Below are 21,463 nucleotides of genomic sequence, written 5' to 3' on the forward strand. Positions count from 1 at the left end.
GTTTAACGCAGAAAATCCTCTTTCACATTCCGCAGTTGCTGGGCACTGTATGGACATGTAATACATTTCGGACATAGAGGGATAATATCCTCTAACAACGCCAATGCAGCCATATCTCCTACTGAAAACTGTCACTATCAGGCTTTTTATAGGCTATAAATTGAGCGAAATGTTTTACACGTGTGGAATTAAAATGAATACGTATTAGACGTGAATTTCATTCATGTATGAATTATTCAAATTGTTTAATTGGTTTTATTGAGCGAAACATTCATTTGGCCTTTTACCATTAGCCCTAATGGTGACGGTGGTGGTCAGTGTGACGATGATGATGTTGAAACTGCGTGTCGGCGCTCGGAGAGTTCCGAATTCCTGCAGTACTCCAGTATTGCCACAAGGAAATGTACTTACACGAACTAGAACCAGAAGTAGAGATACGTCCTTTTCTACGTCTAAGACGGTTTTTATAAATCGGTACTTAGACGTGGATTTGATCGCACAAACACTCTAAGATCAAATCTGTGCGTATGTACGTTTTATAAATGAGGCCCTTTCACACACACATACACACACTCACAGAGATACACACACACACTATGTCTCTCTTTTACACAAACATACACAGAGATACACACACATACACACTCTCTGTCTCTCTTTGGGCCTCATTTATAAAACGTACTTACACACAGATTTGATCTTAGAGTGTTCGTGCGATCAAATCCACGAATATTCCCTTTAAAAAAACACATATATTCGAACATATTCGAATATCTGGTTGCGCATTAAGGCACGTGAATAACAGGATACACTAATACAACGAGACATAACTACTTGTATAGGTAATTTATTTAAGTTTTAACATATTTAACAACATATTACCTACACAAAAATAAGTAAATGAACTAATGGCCAAGACCACAGACCTTGGCCTCTCGCTCGCACACACGCAATCTTTCTTTCTCTCTCTCTCCCTCATCGTCGCGCCCTCTGCATCGGTTTAAATGAACGACAACACTAAACAAATGCTGAGTGCTGATCAAGAGTTTCGTGCAAGCAATTTAAGGTCGCGATTCTTGTCCCAAATATGGCAGGCTTTATTCAGTGATTGAAACAAATATTATTAACATTAATTTAAGTTTTACAGTATAGAACCAACATTGAACGCTCCGAGCGAGCTGGGCTGTGGTAAACATGAAACTTTTCCTTGGCATGAAACGGCAAATAATCAAACCAGTGCATGAAGCTGTTGTAGCCTATCTAATCTATTTTATTCATGCAATATACAGTCAGTACAGTAGCGACTAGCTCACACTAGTAATGTTTCTGTTAACATAAAATAAAATGAGACACGGTACCTCGGTTCCAGTGCTTCACAGAACTCCCTGAAGCCTATCCCATCCACCACACTGATTGGCCTCATGTCCTTGCATATGAACGAAATCATTTTTTGCGTGCAGGCCTCCTGTCGTGCCGCAGACAACGAACTTGTGGCGGACGGCGCAAAATATGTATCCAGTCGTGGCTGTTTCGCTGAAGTTCCACATATTAGGCCATATTCACTTGGGTGCACATTTTGGAGATGTAGCCTCAAGTTGCTAGTTGTTGAATGGTTAGCTAACTCTAGCTTGACTTAGCTTACACACTAGTTTAGCTGTAGGCTCAAAAAGTTTACAATCAACTGACCAAAATCCGAAACATTTCCAGGCATAACTCTTTAGATTTTGGGGGGTTACAATCACTTTCTCTGCTGCGGTCAAGCTGGGTTCTGCACCTTCTGCCATCTTCACGCAAGTCAACTGTTGCTGTGCCAGACAGTGTGACTCCTGTGACCTGTCCCTTACCTCAGGCGCGCCCACCCGCAAAGTAGACAGTCGCGCCACTGCTGCCGCTATTGTGTTTCTTTTTTTTTTTACATTCGAATATTAATTTTCACATTCGAAATTCAGTTTTTAACAACTATTCGAATATATATTCGAATTTAGAATATTCGTTGACAGCCCTAATACACACACACATACACACACACACACAAACACACACACACACACACACACACACACACACACACATACACACACACACACTCACAGAGATACACACACTCACACACACTGTCTGTCTCTCTTTCACACACACACACACACACTCTAGTGACTAAAGGACATTTAACTTGCTTTTAACAGTACTGTGGATAACACTATTGAGTGTGGCAAATGCACTGCGTGTGGTAAATGGTGTGAGAGGTACAGTGGTTAATGTTCCTTCCTAACGAGCAAAAACAGAATACATTTTCCACCAAAATCAGAATGGTATTTCTTATTCCAAGTGTATAGTTTTATTTATCTGTCAAATATAACATATATCCATATACAGTTATCTAGATTTTTCCCGATTTTTCCAAACGTTAACCGTTACAAACAGAGTTTCCAAATGTTTGCAAAATGTGCTGTAGTTGTACAGAGTTTTGCTGGTGGTGAACATTGGCTGAGAAAGGTACCCATGAATTTCGGTGGTGGTCATTGACTGTATTCTTTATCGAAGCAATACTAAAGTATCCACAGTTAAGTTCATATAGTCTACTGATATAATTCATTTGTGGTTCACATGGTGTGAAAATGACTTATAACAACTAAGTTGCACAATAACTATATGGCTTCTATTTAGATCTAATTCTGGGCCATTTCTCATTGATATTTTTTAATCATTTGACTTTTTTAGCAAAGTTCATGCAGACACCTTGACCTCTGTGTTTTGAAAAACGGCCCAGCCTAGAGGCACTGAAAAAACAAATATCGTATCTAATCTGATCAAGACTCCAGTAGACCTACTGTCATAGCCACAATGATTAGGCTATACAATTAGCAGAAAAGTGGAAGTTTGACTGAAGAAGTTGCAAAACAGTGTTTGTCTGCAACATTATAAATATGCTATAAAAGGAAGAACATCATCCAAACAAAGACATAGAAACGTCCGTCTGCACAACTGAGGAAGGTAGGTGGAGGATGAAAGGCAGAGTATAGCACATAGATAAAGGAAAGTAGGCAAATCCAATATACCTTTTCTCTTAAGGTTGGACATTTCAAGTAAAGAAGAACCTATGAAAAGACTTGGGGATAACTGTCTATCTTTATTTGACACTTCACCGTCTTAAAATGTAATTGTCGATATTTTTTGATAGATGATGTTTTTATATGTGAGCAATGTATCACACATTTCAATTAATGTATTTCTGTAATTGTATTCTTCCTTTATGCAATCCATTTAAATGTTATTTTATGACCTCTTGCTTTGGCCAGCAACATGATGAAGAAAGCCAGCATCCTTCTCCTCTCTGCTTTCCTCACTGGTATGCAGCCTTATCAATTACAAATAACCACTGATCACACAAATATACATAGACATATACTACACATTCTAGTTTTCATAATGTACATCTAACATTTGGTTTGGGAGGTACAAGAGTGCCCTCTTTAGTAAGTATTTTTTCTTTGGTGCCACAGACTCTGTTTGAAATATATTTTGTATTGTGTTTTCTTTTAGCGGCCTTTACATGTACTCCTCCAACAGCTGAGCAAAGTATGTTTTTAGGAGAAATAAAAAACAGCATTTAAAAATGAATAATTTTTTACTGTGTATCTATGTGTTGCTGTGACATCTATATCCAAAAATGTTCACAGAGAGTGATGAAGGGAACATGGGAGCTTGTAAAAGTCTTGGTACCCGCTGTTTCAAGTTTGTCTCCACAGCAAGAGCTTGGGCCGAATCTGAGGTGTGTCCTATTTCTATCACATTAAAGACATTCTGGTTTGTCATTAACTTGTATTCACCCTTTCACTACCACATGAACTGATTATCAACCAGAAGACTGAAGTGACTTGTATATCTTCAGGGGTGTTTCTGATATTTTGTCCACCTGTTGTGTATCATGTCATCAACAAAACTTCAACAGAAACTTGTTCTTGCAGCGTCACTGTGTGGCGATGGGAGGGAACCTGGCCTCTGTGCACAGCATAGATGAGTACAGCTTCATCCAGGATCTGATCCGCGAACACACTGATGGCACTCCTCGTACTTGGATCGGAGGATATGATGCTGTTCAGGTACAAGTATGACAGCAATTTATTCATCATAGTCATCTTTCTTTCCTAACATGAGCATGTTGAATACTACAACAGCAACACATGACAACACAATATGGCGACACATACCAACGTATGCTCAGTTTAAAACAATACTGTTCATCTGTTTAGGTTGACATTTTGTCTCTTTTTGTCAGGAGGGTCTGTGGTTTTGGAGTGATGGGTCCAGGTTTGACTACACTAACTGGTATCCTGGTGAGCCTAATAATAGTGGAAGCGAGCATTGTATCGAAATGAATTTTGGAGGTACAGTCACCAATATTCACTGAAATATTTCTGCTGCAATGAAAATCTTAAATCCCTTATAATATAATTTCCACACAGAATAATAGTATACCCTGATCTACCTATTCAAATAATATTTCTGCTGCAATGAAAATCTTGAATCCCTTGAAATGAATTATATATACAGTACATAATTATATATATATTACAAAATTCAAGTCATAATCATGGTATGGTAATTATGGTATCACCACCTTGTTTGTTCTTGTCAGATCATAGTGTAGTTGAATGTCAGTTTTTCATTGCATTACTGTACCACATTGCCAACTGCAGCCCAATGGAGATAGGAGGGACTTCAAGATGACATATTGTATTAAAATCAACCTTTTTTTCTTAGATCAACTGCTCTGGAATGATGTCAAGTGTGATAATGCATTTCCATCAGTGTGTGCTGTCCAGAGTGTGTGAAACTGTTGGAGCTAACAAGAAATCCTTCAATTTCAAGCTCAAAAGCAAAAGCCCACTGCCCTAAACACAGAATGGGATAGTGGTAGTACAAGCTTCAAATAATCATGAAGTTAATAAATTGCTTTGCATGCAGTATACAGTTGTGTGTGTTCTGTGTTTGTGTACATGTGTCTTTTATTTTCATATCACCATCATGGGCGTTTCTAGACTCTTTTTAGGAGGGCCTTCAAGCCACCTGTCTTTCATCTCAGCCCCCCACAAAACTATCATGCAAATTACTTCTTAAAACAAAACATAATTTGTTCACAAAAGTAGTATTAACAATTGACAATTAACTATTAACAATTAACAATAGTACATGGCCAAGGACAACAGTAACATTAGGACAGTACGGCATGTTATGTGCATGGGTGTGTTCAAAAAGACCACGAAATGAGAAATATGCCGTTTCAGAAAACAAAACAAACCAAAAGGAAGACAAGGCTGATGAAAAAATCATGTTGTTAAAAGGAAAAAAGGCATTTACAGTCTGCACACCACTTGTCTTCGGTCAAAAGTTCCAAAATTAAGTTACCATTATTCCAGCCTTAAAGGACCAGCATGTAATAAATGTACTGTATTAAATCATAAAATGACCATGATATGTCATCAGAGATTAAGGAAACATGCTAAACTGACCTACTGGCTTCTCCAACAACAATGCTACAACCAGTATATTCAAATGTCTGTTCTAGAGCCGAACGTCTGTTTGTGTTTTGGCGTGTGATTCCAGCCCATTTCTCCAGTACCATTTCGACACCCCTGGTTGCCAGATAAGAATGCGAACACAGCGTGCGAACGCCATTGAATTAAGCAAACAAACTGAACCAATAGATATAATGTTTGATTCTGCCTGGCCTCTTTCTAAAAAGCTGCATGCCCAAATATTGGTGATACATTTGAAAGATAGAGACAGCTAAGAGCCCAGAAGGATTTTCAGACAGGTGCTGAGTTGGCTCATTTTCTCCTGAACTGCTAGGCATTAAGCTTCAACTAAGGGAAGCTAATCTTAACTAATTCATTATGGGTATTTTAAGCAATTTCAACATTCCAGTAATTGAGACACACAGACAGTGACGTGATCCCAAGTGCAACAATATACTTGCACATGTGTGTGGATGTGTGGGCGGAGGAAATGGCTCACGGATTTCAGTCATGTGAACTTGACCGATATGCAGTACCTGCACTTTCTTCTCTCTGGATAAACATGTGTGTTCAGGGACATATTGGTTGTTTTTCCTGGGTGAGTGCCCTGGGAGAGGACTTAAGTGAGGGATAATAATAATAATAATTCATTTAATTTGTAATGCACTCTTCATTCAGAAGAACTTAGAGTGCCAACATATTACAAACTAACTATAATAATACAATACAATAAAAATTAGTTAACATAAGCATAATTGACATTTTTTAACATTTTAACATACGATTTAACACAAGGCCAGAAATGCCTTCCTGAATAAAAATGTTTTTAGTCCAGCTTTAAAGGAGTCCAGCGTCTGCGTTGCCCTTAGGTGGTCAGGGAGGCTGTTCCATAAGCGTGGTGCTGCCGAACAAAAGGCCCGGTCGCCCATGGTGCGGAGCTTGGTTTTGGGGACACGGAGGAGCGAGCTGTTTGAAGACCTGAGGGTGCAGGTGGAGGTTTGGGGAGTAATAAGTTCTTGCAGGTAGGGAGGTGCATGCCCATTTATGCATGTATGGGTGAGTATAAGGACTTTGTAGTCAACCTGGAAAGAGACAGGGAGCCAGTGTAGTGAGAAGGCAGTGGGCAGGCTGCAGCACCAGGAGATGGTGGGCAGAGTCCAGACAGGGCGCACTGGCCTTGGGTGGGGAGATCCGCCTATTCTGTGGTCCAGAGCCAGCAGGAAGGAGAGGAAGGATCTTGTTGTCTCAGAGGTGACAAAGATGGCAGAGGAAGAGTACAGGGTCAAGGCAGGGGCAGCAGGGACGCTGGACGACGCGGGAGGGGGTTGCGGGTCGGGTGGTGAGCTGGGCAGACTTCTGGAAACTGCCACAGGCTCGACTCAGTTTCCTCATCAGGGCAACCTACGACACTCTGCCCTCCCCCCGAAACCTCCAACAGTGGCTGGGCACGGAGCAGGCCTGTGACCTCTGTGGGACCATCAATGCTTCCCTACAACACACTGTGTCAGGTTGCAAGACCGCGCTATCCCAGGGCAGGTATGGATGGCGGCACGATCAGGTGCTGAGGAAACTGGCAGAGGTAGTGGAGAGGAAAAGGCAAGAGGCAAGCGCTGGGAGGCAGCCGGAGAGCCAGCAGAGGACCCATTTCCTTAGGGAAGGGGGACACTGTCAGAAGGAGACCAGCATCCACCCTTTTGTTGCCAGGAGTGGAATGGAGAATAGAGGTGGACTTGGGCAGGCAGCTCCACTTCCCAGGGGAGATCTGCAGCACCACACTGAGGCCAGATGTGGTGCTGTGGGCCAGGACGGAGAGATCTGCGCTGCTTGTGGAGCTGACGGTGCCATGGGAGGAGGGGATGGAGGGAGCCCACGAAAGGAAGAGGGCAAAGTACTCTGACCTGGTTGCGGAGTGCAGGGAGTGGTTGGAGTACACGACTCTTTCCAGTGGAGGTTGGCACGAGGGGGTTTGTGGGAAGCTCAATGACTCGCCTACTTAAAGAGCTAGGGCTGAGGGGCAAGGAGCTACACAAAGCCACCAGAGAGCTGTATGAGGAAGCAGAGAAGGCAAGTTTTTGGCTTTGGTTAAGGAGGCGGGACAAGGCATGGGGAGCGAGCAACTCCTGAGAAAGGCTAGCTGCGGGGGGTGACTGGGAGACGTCCCTGCTCACTGCCCGCCACCAGGAGATGTTCCGGGATAAGAGGCGAAACATCTGTGAAAGGTGGTCCCCGGCTGATGACCCCGCAGCTAGCCCAAAGGGCACCGGTGGAGGTGCGGCAGGCCTAGAGCCTAGCAGGTTTTACCACCTACCTGTTCACACTAATTGGTGTTATGTGCTCATATTTCCGGACCTTCATCAGGATCCTGGCAGCGCTGTTTTGGATGTATTGCAGCTTCTGGATGTTCTTGCCAGTGATCCCATAGAAAAGCGAATTACAATAGTCCAGTCTTGAGGAGATTAAGGCGTGGACAATGGACGACACGGCATTCAGGGAGCAGAAACTAATGCATGTTTGAGGTGCTCATGTGGCCACAAGGTGAAGTAGAGTATAACAACTTTTGGTCAGTAAACATGAAAGTACAAACTGCTATAAGGACTGTGAACTTTTAGTGCTGCTATATGGTTCACTTCCTATGTTTGTCACAGGACGTTGTCTGCAGGAGAAGAACCGCACAGACAGATTCCATTCACTGATGCTGATTTGCTGATCTGACATGTGATAGATCACGCTTAATTTTAAAGCCCAACAACCATTCAAATTGCAACTGACGTGAATCCAGATACACAGACAATGAAATAATATACTTTCTTTTGACTTTTTAATAATTAGGTTGTTGTAATCAATGTCACAATTGTGTTTATATTAAAACGCTGTCTTACAAAACGCAGTCTGACTATGATCAGTCAAGAAACAGGTTTACTGTAATCTTATACAGTGATGCACATTAAGGGGGATAGACAGAGCTTTCACCCAAAAGGGGCAACACGTTAATTTTTGTCACCGCCGCCGCCACGCCCCTGTCCCCTGGACGCATATTTTGCCCATAGATATATGTAGTAATAGTAATATATGTCTATGATTTTGCCTATATCACTTGAAACTCTCACTAACCGCCGCCGCCACGCCCCCGTCCCTTGGACGCCTATTACGCGATTATTTTATCTAGGCTTATGAAGTTATGCAGCCGTAATACTATTTAAAAAGAAATATAAAAAAATAAAAAAAGGGGCAACTTCAGTCGAGGAGGGCAAACGGGCAGTTGCCCGAGCAGCCTTAGCCCCCTCCTGTGCACGTCCCTGCATAGATGTCTTTATTTCATGTAATACTAGCGTAATGTTATGCAGGATTGATATGCAGGTATATATCCACCATAATCTTACTCAGTAGGTAATCTATTGTTAATATTGCTATCACAGAAATGACATCAAAATCTCACAATGTCATTGCTTTTAGACATTGCGCTTCCTAAATAACTCGGGCAGCTATACTGAGCGTCACCTGACATGTTCATGGGGCAACAATTCAGTTAGTTTGCAAATCTGAAAATCTGGTCACTGAGTAAATAGTCTCTTTCACAAATGAAATCCGTAACAATGTCAGATTTAAAAAGTAATCGATAAATAAATGCCATTCACATTTAGCAAAGTCAAAGCAAAGTTCCGCGTGTCTTCATTCCTACATGAAAAAGCATTTTACGAAATAGTAAAAGCGAACCTCTGCGAGATGAGAGACAGGCAACACATGCCAGCAAAGATTTTTAGTGTAGTGACCAAAAGTGACTGCTTTTAGCATTAAAGTTCAAATCAGATTCTCGTTGTTTCGGATAACCTACAATAAATTATGACTTATCCAATACACATTTCAGGCAACAACGACAAGAAACCTCTTAAGAGGTCATTGCCGACAGATGCCAAACAGTCTTTGACTGAAAATGAAGCCGAATTGATGGTGATAAACAGCTGCTTTGAAAGATAATACGCGAAACCATGTCCTCATTAGCTATGCTTCGCTGTTGCGCAGAACAACAGGCTGCCTCGCTTAACGACGCACACCTGTATTTCACGTGACCCTGATTATTATTGAAACGAGAACGAGGGCGTCGTGCCTTTATAAGACTGCGTTAATGTTTCCGTAGAGTTATCCCTTCCGTTGTTGTTTATTGATTGTTAAACATGGCTTCATTTGCAAAGGTGGTTGTGTGTGTCCTCATTGCTTTGTCTGTAATGGTAAGTTTTCCCCTTGTTTCTGTTAGTTGCTTTTTATCTTGAAATTCTGTCTGAAATAGTCACTCGTTTTGTCTTCCTTTGAACAGCATTCTGTTTTCCGAAGAGAGATGTGAACTTTAAGGCTTCTGCAGTTGACCGCCAAAGTGATGATGTGGTTGTCACCACAACACCCGTTCCCCACAACCAGACCACATCTGCCCATACTGAAGCTGGTGGTGAGGTTTTCTTTTGCGAAATGTATGGGTTCTGTTGAGTCTTGATTGTGTTGGGTTAAATGTTGACTCTTGTATGTTTATCCTAAGGTGGTGCAAGTGAAGATGCTGTGGCTACTACCCCAGCACCTAATCCACACAACCAGACAACTTCTGCACAAACTGAAGTTACTGGTAGGGTGTTTCTTTTTGGTATTTGTGTGGTTTTCTGCAAGTTTGGCTTTTGTATAAAATGTGTGTCTCTTGGCTTCTCTTTGGCCCCCTCACTCATGTGGAATCCCAAGATGGAGCCAGTGAAGATGCTGTGGACCGCCAAAGTGATGTGGTTGTCGCCACAACACCCGAGACCCACAACCAGACCACATCTACCCATACTGAAGCTGGTGGTGAGGTTTTCTTTTGCGAAATGTATGGGTTCTGTTGAGTCTTGATTGTGTTGGGTTAAATGTTGACTCTTGTATGTTTATCCTAAGGTGGTGCAAGTGAAGATGCTGTGGCTACTACCCCAGCACCTAATCCACACAACCAGACAACTTCTGCACAAACTGAAGTTACTGGTAGGGTGTTTCTTTTTGGTATTTGTGTGGTTTTCTGCAAGTTTGGTTTTTGTATAAAATGTGTAAGTGTCCCTTGGCTTCTCTCTGGCCCCCTCACTCATGTGGAATCCAAAGATGAAGCCAGTGAAGATGCTGTGGACCGCCAAAGTGATGATGTGGTTTCCACCACAACACCCAATCCCCACAACCAGACCACATCTGCCCCTACTGAAGCTGGTGGGGTGTTTTTTTTTTTTTTTTTTTTTTTACGATATTTATGGGTTCTGTTGAGTCTTAATTGTGTTGGTTAAATGTTCACTTTTGTATGGTAATCCTAAGATGGAGCAAGTGATGATGCAAGTGAAGATGATGATGATGCAGCAAGTGAAGATGCTGTGGCTACCACCCCAACACCAAATCCCCCAACTACATCTGACCACACTGCAGCTACCGGTAAGGACATCAGTGCATGTCTGTTTTGATGGAACACTTTGAATGTTTGCGCCCCCCTTTTGACAGTGTCCCTTTCTATTTGTGCGTAATCGCAAGATGATTCAAGTGAGGGTACTGTGGCTGCCCAAACTGGAACTACTGGTAAGGGAGTTATGATTATACAAGGAACCACTTGGATGGTCCAAACCGTTTGCTCTTAAAAATGTATTCACAAGGAATCTGATTCAGTGCAAGGGTCTAGGAACTTTGACTTGTGGTTTGGCATGGTCACTCGTTAATGTTTAAAAATGCAGCCTGGCAGGTCTCTAACAAATCTATACCTGTAGTCACAAATGTTTGTTTGGTTGAAGTTGAACAGCTCTGCCTGGAGCAGTGGCATACCGTAGGATTTCAGACAATAAATGTGCAATTAAAAAGGTTTTTGTTTCTTCTCCCTGTAGTATCCCATACGACTGAAGTCTGATTCGACTGCTCCTCTGGTCACAATGACCTGTCTGGACTTTTTGCCTCTACATGTTGACTGCAATAAAGGACAGATTTGTTTTTTGAATCAAATGTTGTCTTGCCTTTTTCAAATTGAGGCCTTGTCCTGTTTTGGTGGTGGAGATGACTATGAAGCCTCTTTCCTAACGTATTTCCTGTAGTGGTTTTACTATATGCTTCATGCAACAAGGCCTTCAACGACTCTACAATTTAAAAGCATCTAGTTTTGTCTGAATTTGTAAAATGGTTGAACTGGTAGTGATGCACTATAATGGTGAACTGCTTGTGGCATTTCAATAATCTCTACTGTACTGTTTGACATGTACATCTCAAGTGAATTTGCGTGGTAATTGGTAAACTGATGTCCGTCCCTACTAAGGGAGTACTGGCCTTAGTAGGCTAACCCCCTGAAAGGCATTCAAACAATAACAGCCTAGTTGAGGCTGAGGGAACCTTGCCATTGTGTTAACTGGTGTCTTGGCAATACCGTTTACAATGTTGTGCTGTGAAAGCTTTTCATGCGTTTCATTGGGGTCTTTAGTCCCAGAGCAGCAGGGACCAAGTGCATATCCAGGATGGGTAGTGGGAATCTCGTTCACAGGACCATATACAATCAAAATAGAACTATCAAAACTTTAATTCTTGTGTTAATGTTTGATACAAACCTATCCAAGTATATAACACAATGGTCGGCCTTTTATTTGTTTTGGAGCAATTCTGATTGGTGTTTTACTTTGCATTAATGTAACGGCTATATAAATGGCATACAGTGTATGTACTTAACTTTTTAACACAGAGCTGAATATACCATTACATACTTGTGGTATCTATTTGTGGAAACCTACCTTTACATCACAACTAGTTTGCTCTGCATTATATATTAGCAAATCTGCTGTAAGTAAGGAAAAATGAGACATGAAGTGTAACATATTTAACAAAAAACACCTGCTTTCTTCACGTAAGAACAGATCTGGCCCTGATCTAGCATGAAGCCGTCCCAGATGTTGTTCCGGTATGGGGCTGCCGCATCAGCACACAGCCATTTAGTGATCTTGTTAGCAATAGATGCTCACATGTGGCGTACCAAACACACAGTACTTCCCTTCATGAACAATCAAGCTGGCCAAGCCATGTTTGATAGTCATGGCTCATGAATGGATGGAGGAATGAGTGAATAAATGAATGTACTTATATGAACACACCTTTACACCTAACTATGTACCTGTTTAGATTACCCAAAAGGGCTTCACATGTGGTAGGGCAGGGGTTTTCAACTGGTTTTGTCCCAGGGACCACCATTCTGACTAGAAAGTAATTTGGGGCCAACTGATGTACCTGCACACGTGTGCGTGTTTGTAACCGCCGCCACGCCCCCTCCCCCCGCACAGTTATTATGCCTATAACACTTAAATATGTGCAGTTATCAGGGTAGATCACTAACCGCCGTCGCCACGCCCCCTCCCCCGCGCACATATTCGGCCTGTAGCACTTGTCAGTGTAATTTCTTCGATATTTTTCACGATATTCAAGTGTAATCTTGAAATGTGTTGAAATATCAAAGCGAATTTATAAAAAAATAAAAAAAATCAATGGTGAACTGATCAACATAGGCTCATGTCGCGGACCCCCTGCAATGCCGTCGCGGACCACCAGGGGGCCACGGACCCCCGGTTGAAAACCCCTGCTCTAATCTTTCACCATTTCTCAAAGCGTGTGTGTGCGTGTGTGTGAAGGACAGTGAGAGAGAAAGAGAGAGATCGTGTCTGCTTTTTCCAGCTTTGTAGGGATCTGTTGCTCCCTCACCACGCTCTGTCTTATGGTATAAGTTACATGCACTTAAAAAATATTTTGTTGGATTTGCTTTGTTGTAATGTGGACATCGTTGCACATTAATGTGTGAATCAACACAGATTTCTCTTGTAAGCCTTTTAGACACAACTTCAACTAATTTCAATGGAATGGTTCACAGTTAGATGAAAGGTGCCAAATGTCTTTATTTCATCTATAAAACTAGCGTTATGTTATGCAGGATTGATATACAGGTATATATCCACCATAATCTTACTTAGCAATATTAACAATACATTACTATCACAGAAATGACATAAAAATCTCACAATGTCATTGCTTTTAGACATTGCGCTTCCTGAATAACTCGGGCAGCTATACTGAGCGCCATCTGACATGTTCATGGGGCAACAATTCAGTTAGTTTGCAAATCTGAAAATCTGGTCACTGAGTAAATAGTCTCTTTCACAAATGAAATCCGTAACAATGTCAGATTAAAAACGTTATCGATAAAGAAATGGCATTTAGATTTAGCAAAGTCACAGCAAAGTTCCGCATGTCTTCATTCCTACATGAAAAAGCATTTTACGAAATAGTAAAAGCGAACCTCCGCGAGATGAGAGACAGGCAACACATGCCAGCAAAGATTTTTAGTACAGTGACTAAAATAGACCAATAATTCATGGCATAGTCAGTCAGAGTAGGCTTAGTGAATGCTTTTAGCATTAAAGTTCAAATCCGAGTCACGTCGTTTCGGATAACCTACAATAAATAATGCAGGCACGTGCACAGATAGACCCCTAGTGGTGCTCGAGCACCTGCCCTTTTGCCCTGGATGAGAAAAGTGCCCCTTCTGCTGGAGCCAAATGTTTTCTTCATTCATCAATATTTAAGAATAAAATTTACTCTCTCTGTCATCAATTCCCCCCAAATGTGTTTTGATATATGACGGGGCATTTATTTGAGTTCTTGTGAGAATTTCGCCCCGACATGCTCCGCGGCGCTCACAAGCCCCACCGCGCCCCTCCCTCCTCCTCCTCCACTTAGTGCTCATGCAGTGCTGAGCGCCAGGCCAAACGGCTGCGGCCTACTTCTTCTCTGACCCGCAGCATCAGAAAAACAGGTAATGGCGGTGTTTGTGCAATCCCCCGACGTTGTTTGGTGATAAATGAACCACAATATTAGCGCCGTTGAAAACATTACGTCGCAACTGGTCCGACGTTTCCTAAAAAAATAAACAAACACAAAACTTCAAGCCTTGTCCAGCTGTTTACTGACGTCTGTCATGTTTAATGAAGAGAGAGGGGTAGAGAGATACAGGCAGGCAGACAGACAGACAGGCAGGCAGGCAGGCAGGCAGGCAGAGAATTTAAAGGCAGTTTTACGGTTCTACAAATTAGACAAGTTCTCTAGTTTTGTTTAATTTAAAATCGTAATTATTGAAATGAAAGGTAGATCTTAAGTTGAGCTACATGACAGTCTGGTGAGGTATATTGTGGTATATTGTTAGTGTAATGCTGCTTATGCTTCAACTCAGTCAGAAAACAGTAAAAACAAATGTGTGTGTAGGCTACTGTGTTGTCAGCTTTACAGAGATAATGTAAGTCACTCTTGATCATTATGCACAACATTGATTTATGTCATTTACAAAATTTGCAGCATAATGCCAAGAAAAGAGAGACTCCAAAAGCAGGACAGGGAACTGCAACACGCAGCTCAGGGTAGCAGCTCTCTTTTATCTTGGATCAGGCCATCAACTGGTAAAACAAATAAGGGAGAATCAGTAACCCCACCTGGTTCAGAGGAGCCCATCATGGATGAGGAAGGACAGACAGAGTGTAGGACTGAGTTATGTTCAGGAGATAATTTGAGTTAGTTTGTTAACAAAAATAAATATTTAAGTTGAGAATATCCTACTGTGTTTTTTTAATATTTATTCATTATTATTATTTTTAATTTCATTAATCATTTTGGCGATGGGTGCCCTTTTTTGGTTTGAGCATCTGCCCTCCAAAATGTCTGTGCACGTGCCTGAAATAATGACATATCCAATACACATTTAAAACAACAACGACGATAAGAAACCTCTTATGCTGTCATTGCCGACAGATGCCAAACAGTCTTTGACTGAAAACGAAGCCGAATTGATGGTGATACACAGCTGCTTTGAAAGATAATAAGCGAAACCATGCCCAAATGAGCTATGCTTCGCTGTTGTGCAGAGACAACGGGCTGCCTCGCTAAACGATGCACACCTGTAACTCACGTGACCCTGATTATTATTGAAACGAGAACGAGGGCGTCGTGCCTTTATAAGACTGCGTTAATGGTTCCGTGGAGTTATCCCTTTCGTGGTTGTTTATTGATTGTTAAACATGGCTTCATTTGCAAAGGTGGTTGTGTGTGTCCTCATTGCTTGTGTCTGTAATGGTAAGTTTTCCCCTTGTTTCTGTTAGTTGCTTTTTATCTTGAAATTCTGTCTGAAATAGTCACTCGTTTTGTCTTCCTTTGAGCAGCATTCGGTTTTCCGAAGAGAGATGTGAACTTTAAGGCCTCTGCAGTTGACCGCCAAAGTGATGATGTGGTTGTCACCACAACACCCGTTCCCCACAACCAGACCACCTCTGCCCCTAATGAAGCTGGTGGTGAGGTTTCCTTTTAACGATATGTATGCGTTCTCTTGAGTCTTGGTTGTGTTGGTTAAATGTTGACTCTTGTATGTTTATCCTAAGGTGGTGCAAGTGAAGATGCTGTGGCTACTACCCCAGCACCTAATCCACACAACCAGACAACTTCTGCACAAACTGATGTTACTGGTAGGGTGTTTCTTTTTAGTTTTGTGTGGTTTTCTGCAAGTTTGGTTTTTGTATAAAATGTGTATAAGTGTGTCCCTTGGCTTCTCTTTGGCCCCCTCACTCGTGTGGAATCCCAAGATGGAGTCAGTGAAGATGCTGTGGACCGCCAAAGTGATGATGTGGTTGTCACCACAACACCCGTTCCCCACAACCACACCACATCTGCCCATACTGAAGCTGGTGGTGAGGTTTTCTTTTGCGAAATGTATGGGTTCTGTTGAGTCTTGATTGTGTTGGTTGAATGTTAAGGTGACCAGATTTCTGAGACAAAATCCAGGGGACATTTTCAGTTCAGACATGTTAACATCTCCAAAACATGTCATGTTTTTGTCTTTGTAATCGAAAAAACGGGGACAGTGACTGGGCCCTTATTCATAAAAGCAGTTTATCTTACCCTTGTTCTTGTGAATCACAAAGAGTTTTCTTCTTAAAACTAATCACAAAGTGGCTGAAATGAAGAGTAGTAAAGGTAACAACATAAGTGACTGGTCCGCACGGATGGGTGACGGGTGTACGGTAGGTTTTTCCAGCATAGAAAATGTTAAGGCCATTGAGGCAACTGAATGCATTGTAGTCCTATATTCTGTGTGAAAATCAGCTGGAACTATGAACATACAGATCAGGCCCAATAGACTCCAGGATCTTTGGAATAGTTTTTTAGGTATTACTATACCAGAAGTGATTTAAGAAACAAACAAAAAAAAAAGATTCAAAATACAATTTCAGTAAAAAATGTAATTAAATCCAAGCAATGTCAAGGTGAGGGAGGGAGATCTGAATAATCTAAAAAATAACAAGTTCTGTGAAACACTACCAGTTGACATATTTGTTGATAAAGAATATGTGAAGTTAATGTGGGAAAAAGACATTTCATTAGTGTCTAAGAGACCACCACGAGAACACATGTTTTTGTGTTTGTTTTTAAGCAATGTGTAGGCCTACCATTATTCTAGGCTACCTGTAATTGTCTATCTATGTAGCCTAAGCACATGACATGACATTTAAAGATTTTAGCACATTGAAACCCACTGCTTAAAATTGAACTGGTGAGACTGTTTTTGCTTCCACAGAACTATCAAAGTTCAAAGTACTTTATTGTCATTGTCACACAAACAACGAGACAGACGTAAGCGGGAAGCGCAACTGGATGTACGGAAAGCGAGTTCAAGGAGTGTTTTCTTGCTTTCAAGTGGTTTAATTTATTGACAAGTTGCCAACTACCTCTCAATAGTAACCCAGACTAATGAAACTGAAATGTCATAGTAGCCTACTGTAGTAGTAGTATCCAGTGGCGGCTGTCGGCGGGGAAAACGTATTTCCTAAAGAATCCGTATTGAAACCGGAAGTCGTCACTTTCCTCCGTTTGGATTAGGACTTTTACTTTTTAGTTGAGAAGTTGTGTTTGATCGCCTGACATTCAACGATCGGTTTTTCTTTAAATTATTATAATTTTGTGAATTATACGGCTTATGGTGAATAAAGCTATCTACACGACATTTTATATGCTCTACATTGACTCGGTTAGTTGTTGCATGTGGTACACGAATGTTGCAGAGGTATTGTAGGTCTTAATGAAGCTCTCCAATTATTGTTAGGTTGCCTGCTAACGCTTAGACCAACAATCCATTGGAACACATAGGTAGCTAGCTCAGCCTCGCTGCTAATAAGTATAACGGTTAGCATGCTGATATGAATTGACCCATTATAGTCAGGTGGCTTAATGCTCAATTGACTTGTTAACCGAACTTTTACGAAGCTATATGACCAAAGCTAGCACTGTTAATTCCGGTATAGCTAGCTAGGGCAATTAGCTCGCCTAAGATACTGTAATTTAAGCTAACCACTTACCTAATTTCCCCCAAAACCCATCGATTGTGCTGTGTTTGTGATGTGTAACATATATCCTTTATCAGTCATTCAAGTTATTTACCGCTAGCGATTACAAGTGTAATTCAATCGCTATTAATGTTAACGTGACAAACATTAAGTCAGGCATCGACATGGTTCCTAAAGAATAAATCAAAGGTCCTTGTCCCTTTCTGTTCAGGACATGTGACAAGTTTATCCAACCAGAGACCGAGTAAAGTGACTATATCCGGTTTCAATACGGATTCTTTAGGAAATACGTTTTCCCCGCCGACAGCGGCTCCTGAAAAAATTCTCAGGGGGGGCAATTTTTTTGATAATGATTAAGGCGACCCATTCAGTAGGTAACATTGTTAAGTGATAGCTGATTAACTCATAACAGCAATACCTTTTGCCACTATTGGCAGCACACAACAGTAATATGTCCCCTCTTGCTACATAGCTAGAGAGTAGCAAGTTACAGGTGGGAAAGCTATGGAAGAAAGTTCGCAATCCAGGAGCCTTCATAAAGCATCATGATGTGGCTTCAACATTAAATTATACCCAACTTTTTAATTATCCACGTGTTCAAAGTTGGTAATGATGTAAACAGATGCTTAACAGGACACATGATATGTCCCCAGTAAACTTCATAAAGAGGGGTAACATAAGTCAAAAACCCAACAATATTTAATTGACTGATCTTGAAAGTATTGGCTTACAAAAGCAAAATAAGTCATCACATAAAAAATAAATTCAGTGTTGGTGCAAGAAGCGAACTGTGAAACACACTGTGAAACCTATGAAAAGTGACAGTGGTATATGAAATACAGACCGCGTTAGCCACTTCACGACCGCGATTTTTCTTTCGCTCCAATTCTTGGATGTAGGATTTAACTCCCTTTGTAGAAACCTGTTGAATGGATACATTTGGTCTAGGAAGTCCTAATTGTTTTGTTAATTTATCTTCATTAGTACGCCGACTAAAAAGGAGTTTGTCAGAGCGAATCGAGTTATTGCTGAATTGCACTGAACAGGGCAGCCAGCTTGACAGAAAATGCCTCCGTCGAAGCTGTATGACTCGTATAGGCTTTTACGTCCACTACTTATGACACGACATGGAGGGGCGAGCCCTCCCGGAAGCCATAGAAAATGCATTGAGAGCTCTGTTTTGTGAAAAAAATGGATTTAACATGGGAGTCAATGGGAGAGGTCTGCGGCGATTTCATTTCGCCCCAGAAGGGGCGGGGCCATTTGAAGCACGACTAAGCTGACTGAACGACTGTTACCTGATTCGACAATGACATACCGAGGCAGATCAGACGGTCTAGTGGTAGAATCCAACAGAAAAAAAATTATTACATTTAAATTTACATGTCATTTACGCGACTTACAAGGATATTGCGTTTATACATCAGGAGGTTTTTTTTTTTTTTTTCTTTTCCCCTAGGCAGTGCGTCGCCCCAATCGCCCTTATGAACAAGCCGCCCCTGTTAGTATCACTGCTAATGTTAACTAAGTTAGTTAGCAAGTAGAGCTGTGGCTGACACCTGACAGACAAATAGCTGCTGCTTAACACTCACATTGTTGCAAATTGTAGATCATAGGCTACATACATATTATAGGTTAAATAATATATGACATAGATGATAAACAATGACACTTACAATAAACACCGTTCGCTAATCGCCTATCCCACCAGGCCACCAAAAACGGGGACTGTCCCCGGAAACCGGGGACGTCTGGTCACCTATTAAATGTTGACTCTTGTATGTTTATCCTAAGGTGGTGCAAGTGAAGATGCTGTGGCTACTACCCCAGCACCTAATCCACAGAACCAGACAACTTCTGAAGTTACTGGTAGGGTGTTTCTTTTTAGTTTTTGTGGTTTTCGGCAAGTTTGGTTTTTGTATAAAATGTGTGTAAGTGTCCCTTGGCTTCTCTTTGGCCCCCTCACCCATGTAGAATCCCAAGATGGAGCCAGTGAAGATGCTGTGGACCGCCAAAGTGATGTGGTTGTCGCCACAACACCCGATCCCCACAACCAGACCACATCTGCCCATACTGAAGCTGGTGGTGAGGTTTTCTTTTGCGAAATGTATGGGTTCTGTTGAGTCTTGATTGTGTTGGTTAAATGTTGACTCTTGTATGGTTATCTTAAGATGGAGCAAGTGAAGATGATGATGATGCAGCAAGTGAAGATGCTGTGGCTACCACCCCAACACCAAATCCCCCAACTACATCTGACCACACTGCAGCTACCGGTAAGGACATCAGTGCATGTCTGTTTTGATGGAACACTTTGAATGTTTGCGCCCCCCTTTTGACCGTGTCGCTTTCTATTTGTGTGTAATCGCAAGATGATGCAAGTGAGGGTGCTGTGGCTGCCCAAACTGGAACTACTGGTAAGGGAGTTATGATTATACAAGGAACCACTTGGATGGTTCAAACTGTTTGCTTTTAAAAATGTATTCACAAGGAATCTGATGCAGTGCAAGGGTCTAGGAACTTTGAGTGTTGTTTGGCATGGTCACTCGTTAATGTTTAAAAATGCAGCTTGGCAGGTCTCTAACAACTCTATACCTGTAGTCACAAATGTTTGTTTGGTTGAACAGCTCTGCCTGGAGCAGTGGCATACTGTAGGATTTCGCCCAATAAATGTGCAATTATAAAGGTTTTTGTTTCTTCTCCCTGTAGTATCCCATACGACTGAAGTCTGATTCGACTGCTCCTCTGGTCACAATGACCTGAGTCACTGTCTGGACTTTTTGCCTCTACATGTTGACTGCAATAAAGGACAGATTTGTTTTTTGAATCAAATGTTGTCTTGCCTTTTTCAAATTGAGGCCTTGTCCTGTTTTGGTGGTGGAGATGACTATGAAGCCTCTTTCCTAACGTATTTCCTGTAGTGGTTTTACTATATGCTTCATGCAACGAGGCCTTTAACGATACTACAATTTTAAAAGCATCTAGTTGTGTCCGAGTTTGTAAAATGGTTGAACTGGTAGTGATGCACTATAATGGTGAACTGCTTGTGGCATTTCAAAAATCTCTACTGTACTGTTTGACATGTACATCTCAAGTGAATTTGCGTGGTACTTGGCAGGGGCATTTTTAGGATTCAAAGAAAGGGGGGGCTTAGCCCCAAGGGGAGTGGTATGTTTGCCCGTGGCAATTTTTTTACATTTGAATAACATTTTAGGGGGGCTTCAGCCGGCCCTGATACTTGGTAAACCGATGTCCGTCCCTACTAAGGGAGTACTAGCCTTAGTAGGCTAACCCCCTGAAAGGCATTCAAACACGAACAGCCTGTTGCGGCCATTTTGTTAACTAGTGTCTCTTGGCAATACAATGTTGTTTACAATGTTGTGCTGTGAAAGCTTTTTATGCGTTTCACGGGGTCTTTAGTCCCAGAGCAGCAGGGACCAAGTGCATATCCAGGATGGGAATCTCTCGTTCAAAGGACCATATACAATAAAAATAGAAATATCAAAACTTTAATTCTTGTGTTAATGTTTGATACAAACCTATCCAAGTATATAACTC

The 21,463-nt window shown here is 41.6% G+C and overlaps 1 protein-coding gene and 1 long non-coding RNA gene across 2 annotated transcripts; both read left to right on the forward strand.

Annotated features, from left to right (window-relative positions):
• The first annotated feature begins 2,972 nt into the window (after positions 1-2,972).
• Positions 2,973-4,701, forward strand: LOC105910524 (ladderlectin-like). Its single transcript, XM_031561585.2, has 6 exons — positions 2,973-2,994; positions 3,073-3,349; positions 3,544-3,579; positions 3,681-3,772; positions 3,969-4,103; positions 4,280-4,701. Exons 2-6 carry the CDS (start codon positions 3,304-3,306, stop codon positions 4,409-4,411), a joined length of 441 nt encoding a protein of 146 aa, XP_031417445.2. The 5' UTR covers positions 2,973-2,994; positions 3,073-3,303; the 3' UTR covers positions 4,412-4,701.
• Positions 4,702-10,088: 5,387 nt separating this feature from the next.
• Positions 10,089-10,473, forward strand: LOC122128693. Its single transcript, XR_006151567.1, has 3 exons — positions 10,089-10,131; positions 10,242-10,343; positions 10,431-10,473. It is a non-coding gene; the product is annotated as an uncharacterized LOC122128693 (long non-coding RNA).
• The last annotated feature ends 10,990 nt before the right edge of the window (positions 10,474-21,463 follow it).

Source organism: Clupea harengus, chromosome 23 (genome assembly GCF_900700415.2).
Source record: "Clupea harengus chromosome 23, Ch_v2.0.2, whole genome shotgun sequence".
Taxonomy (NCBI): Eukaryota; Metazoa; Chordata; class Actinopteri; order Clupeiformes; family Clupeidae; genus Clupea; species Clupea harengus.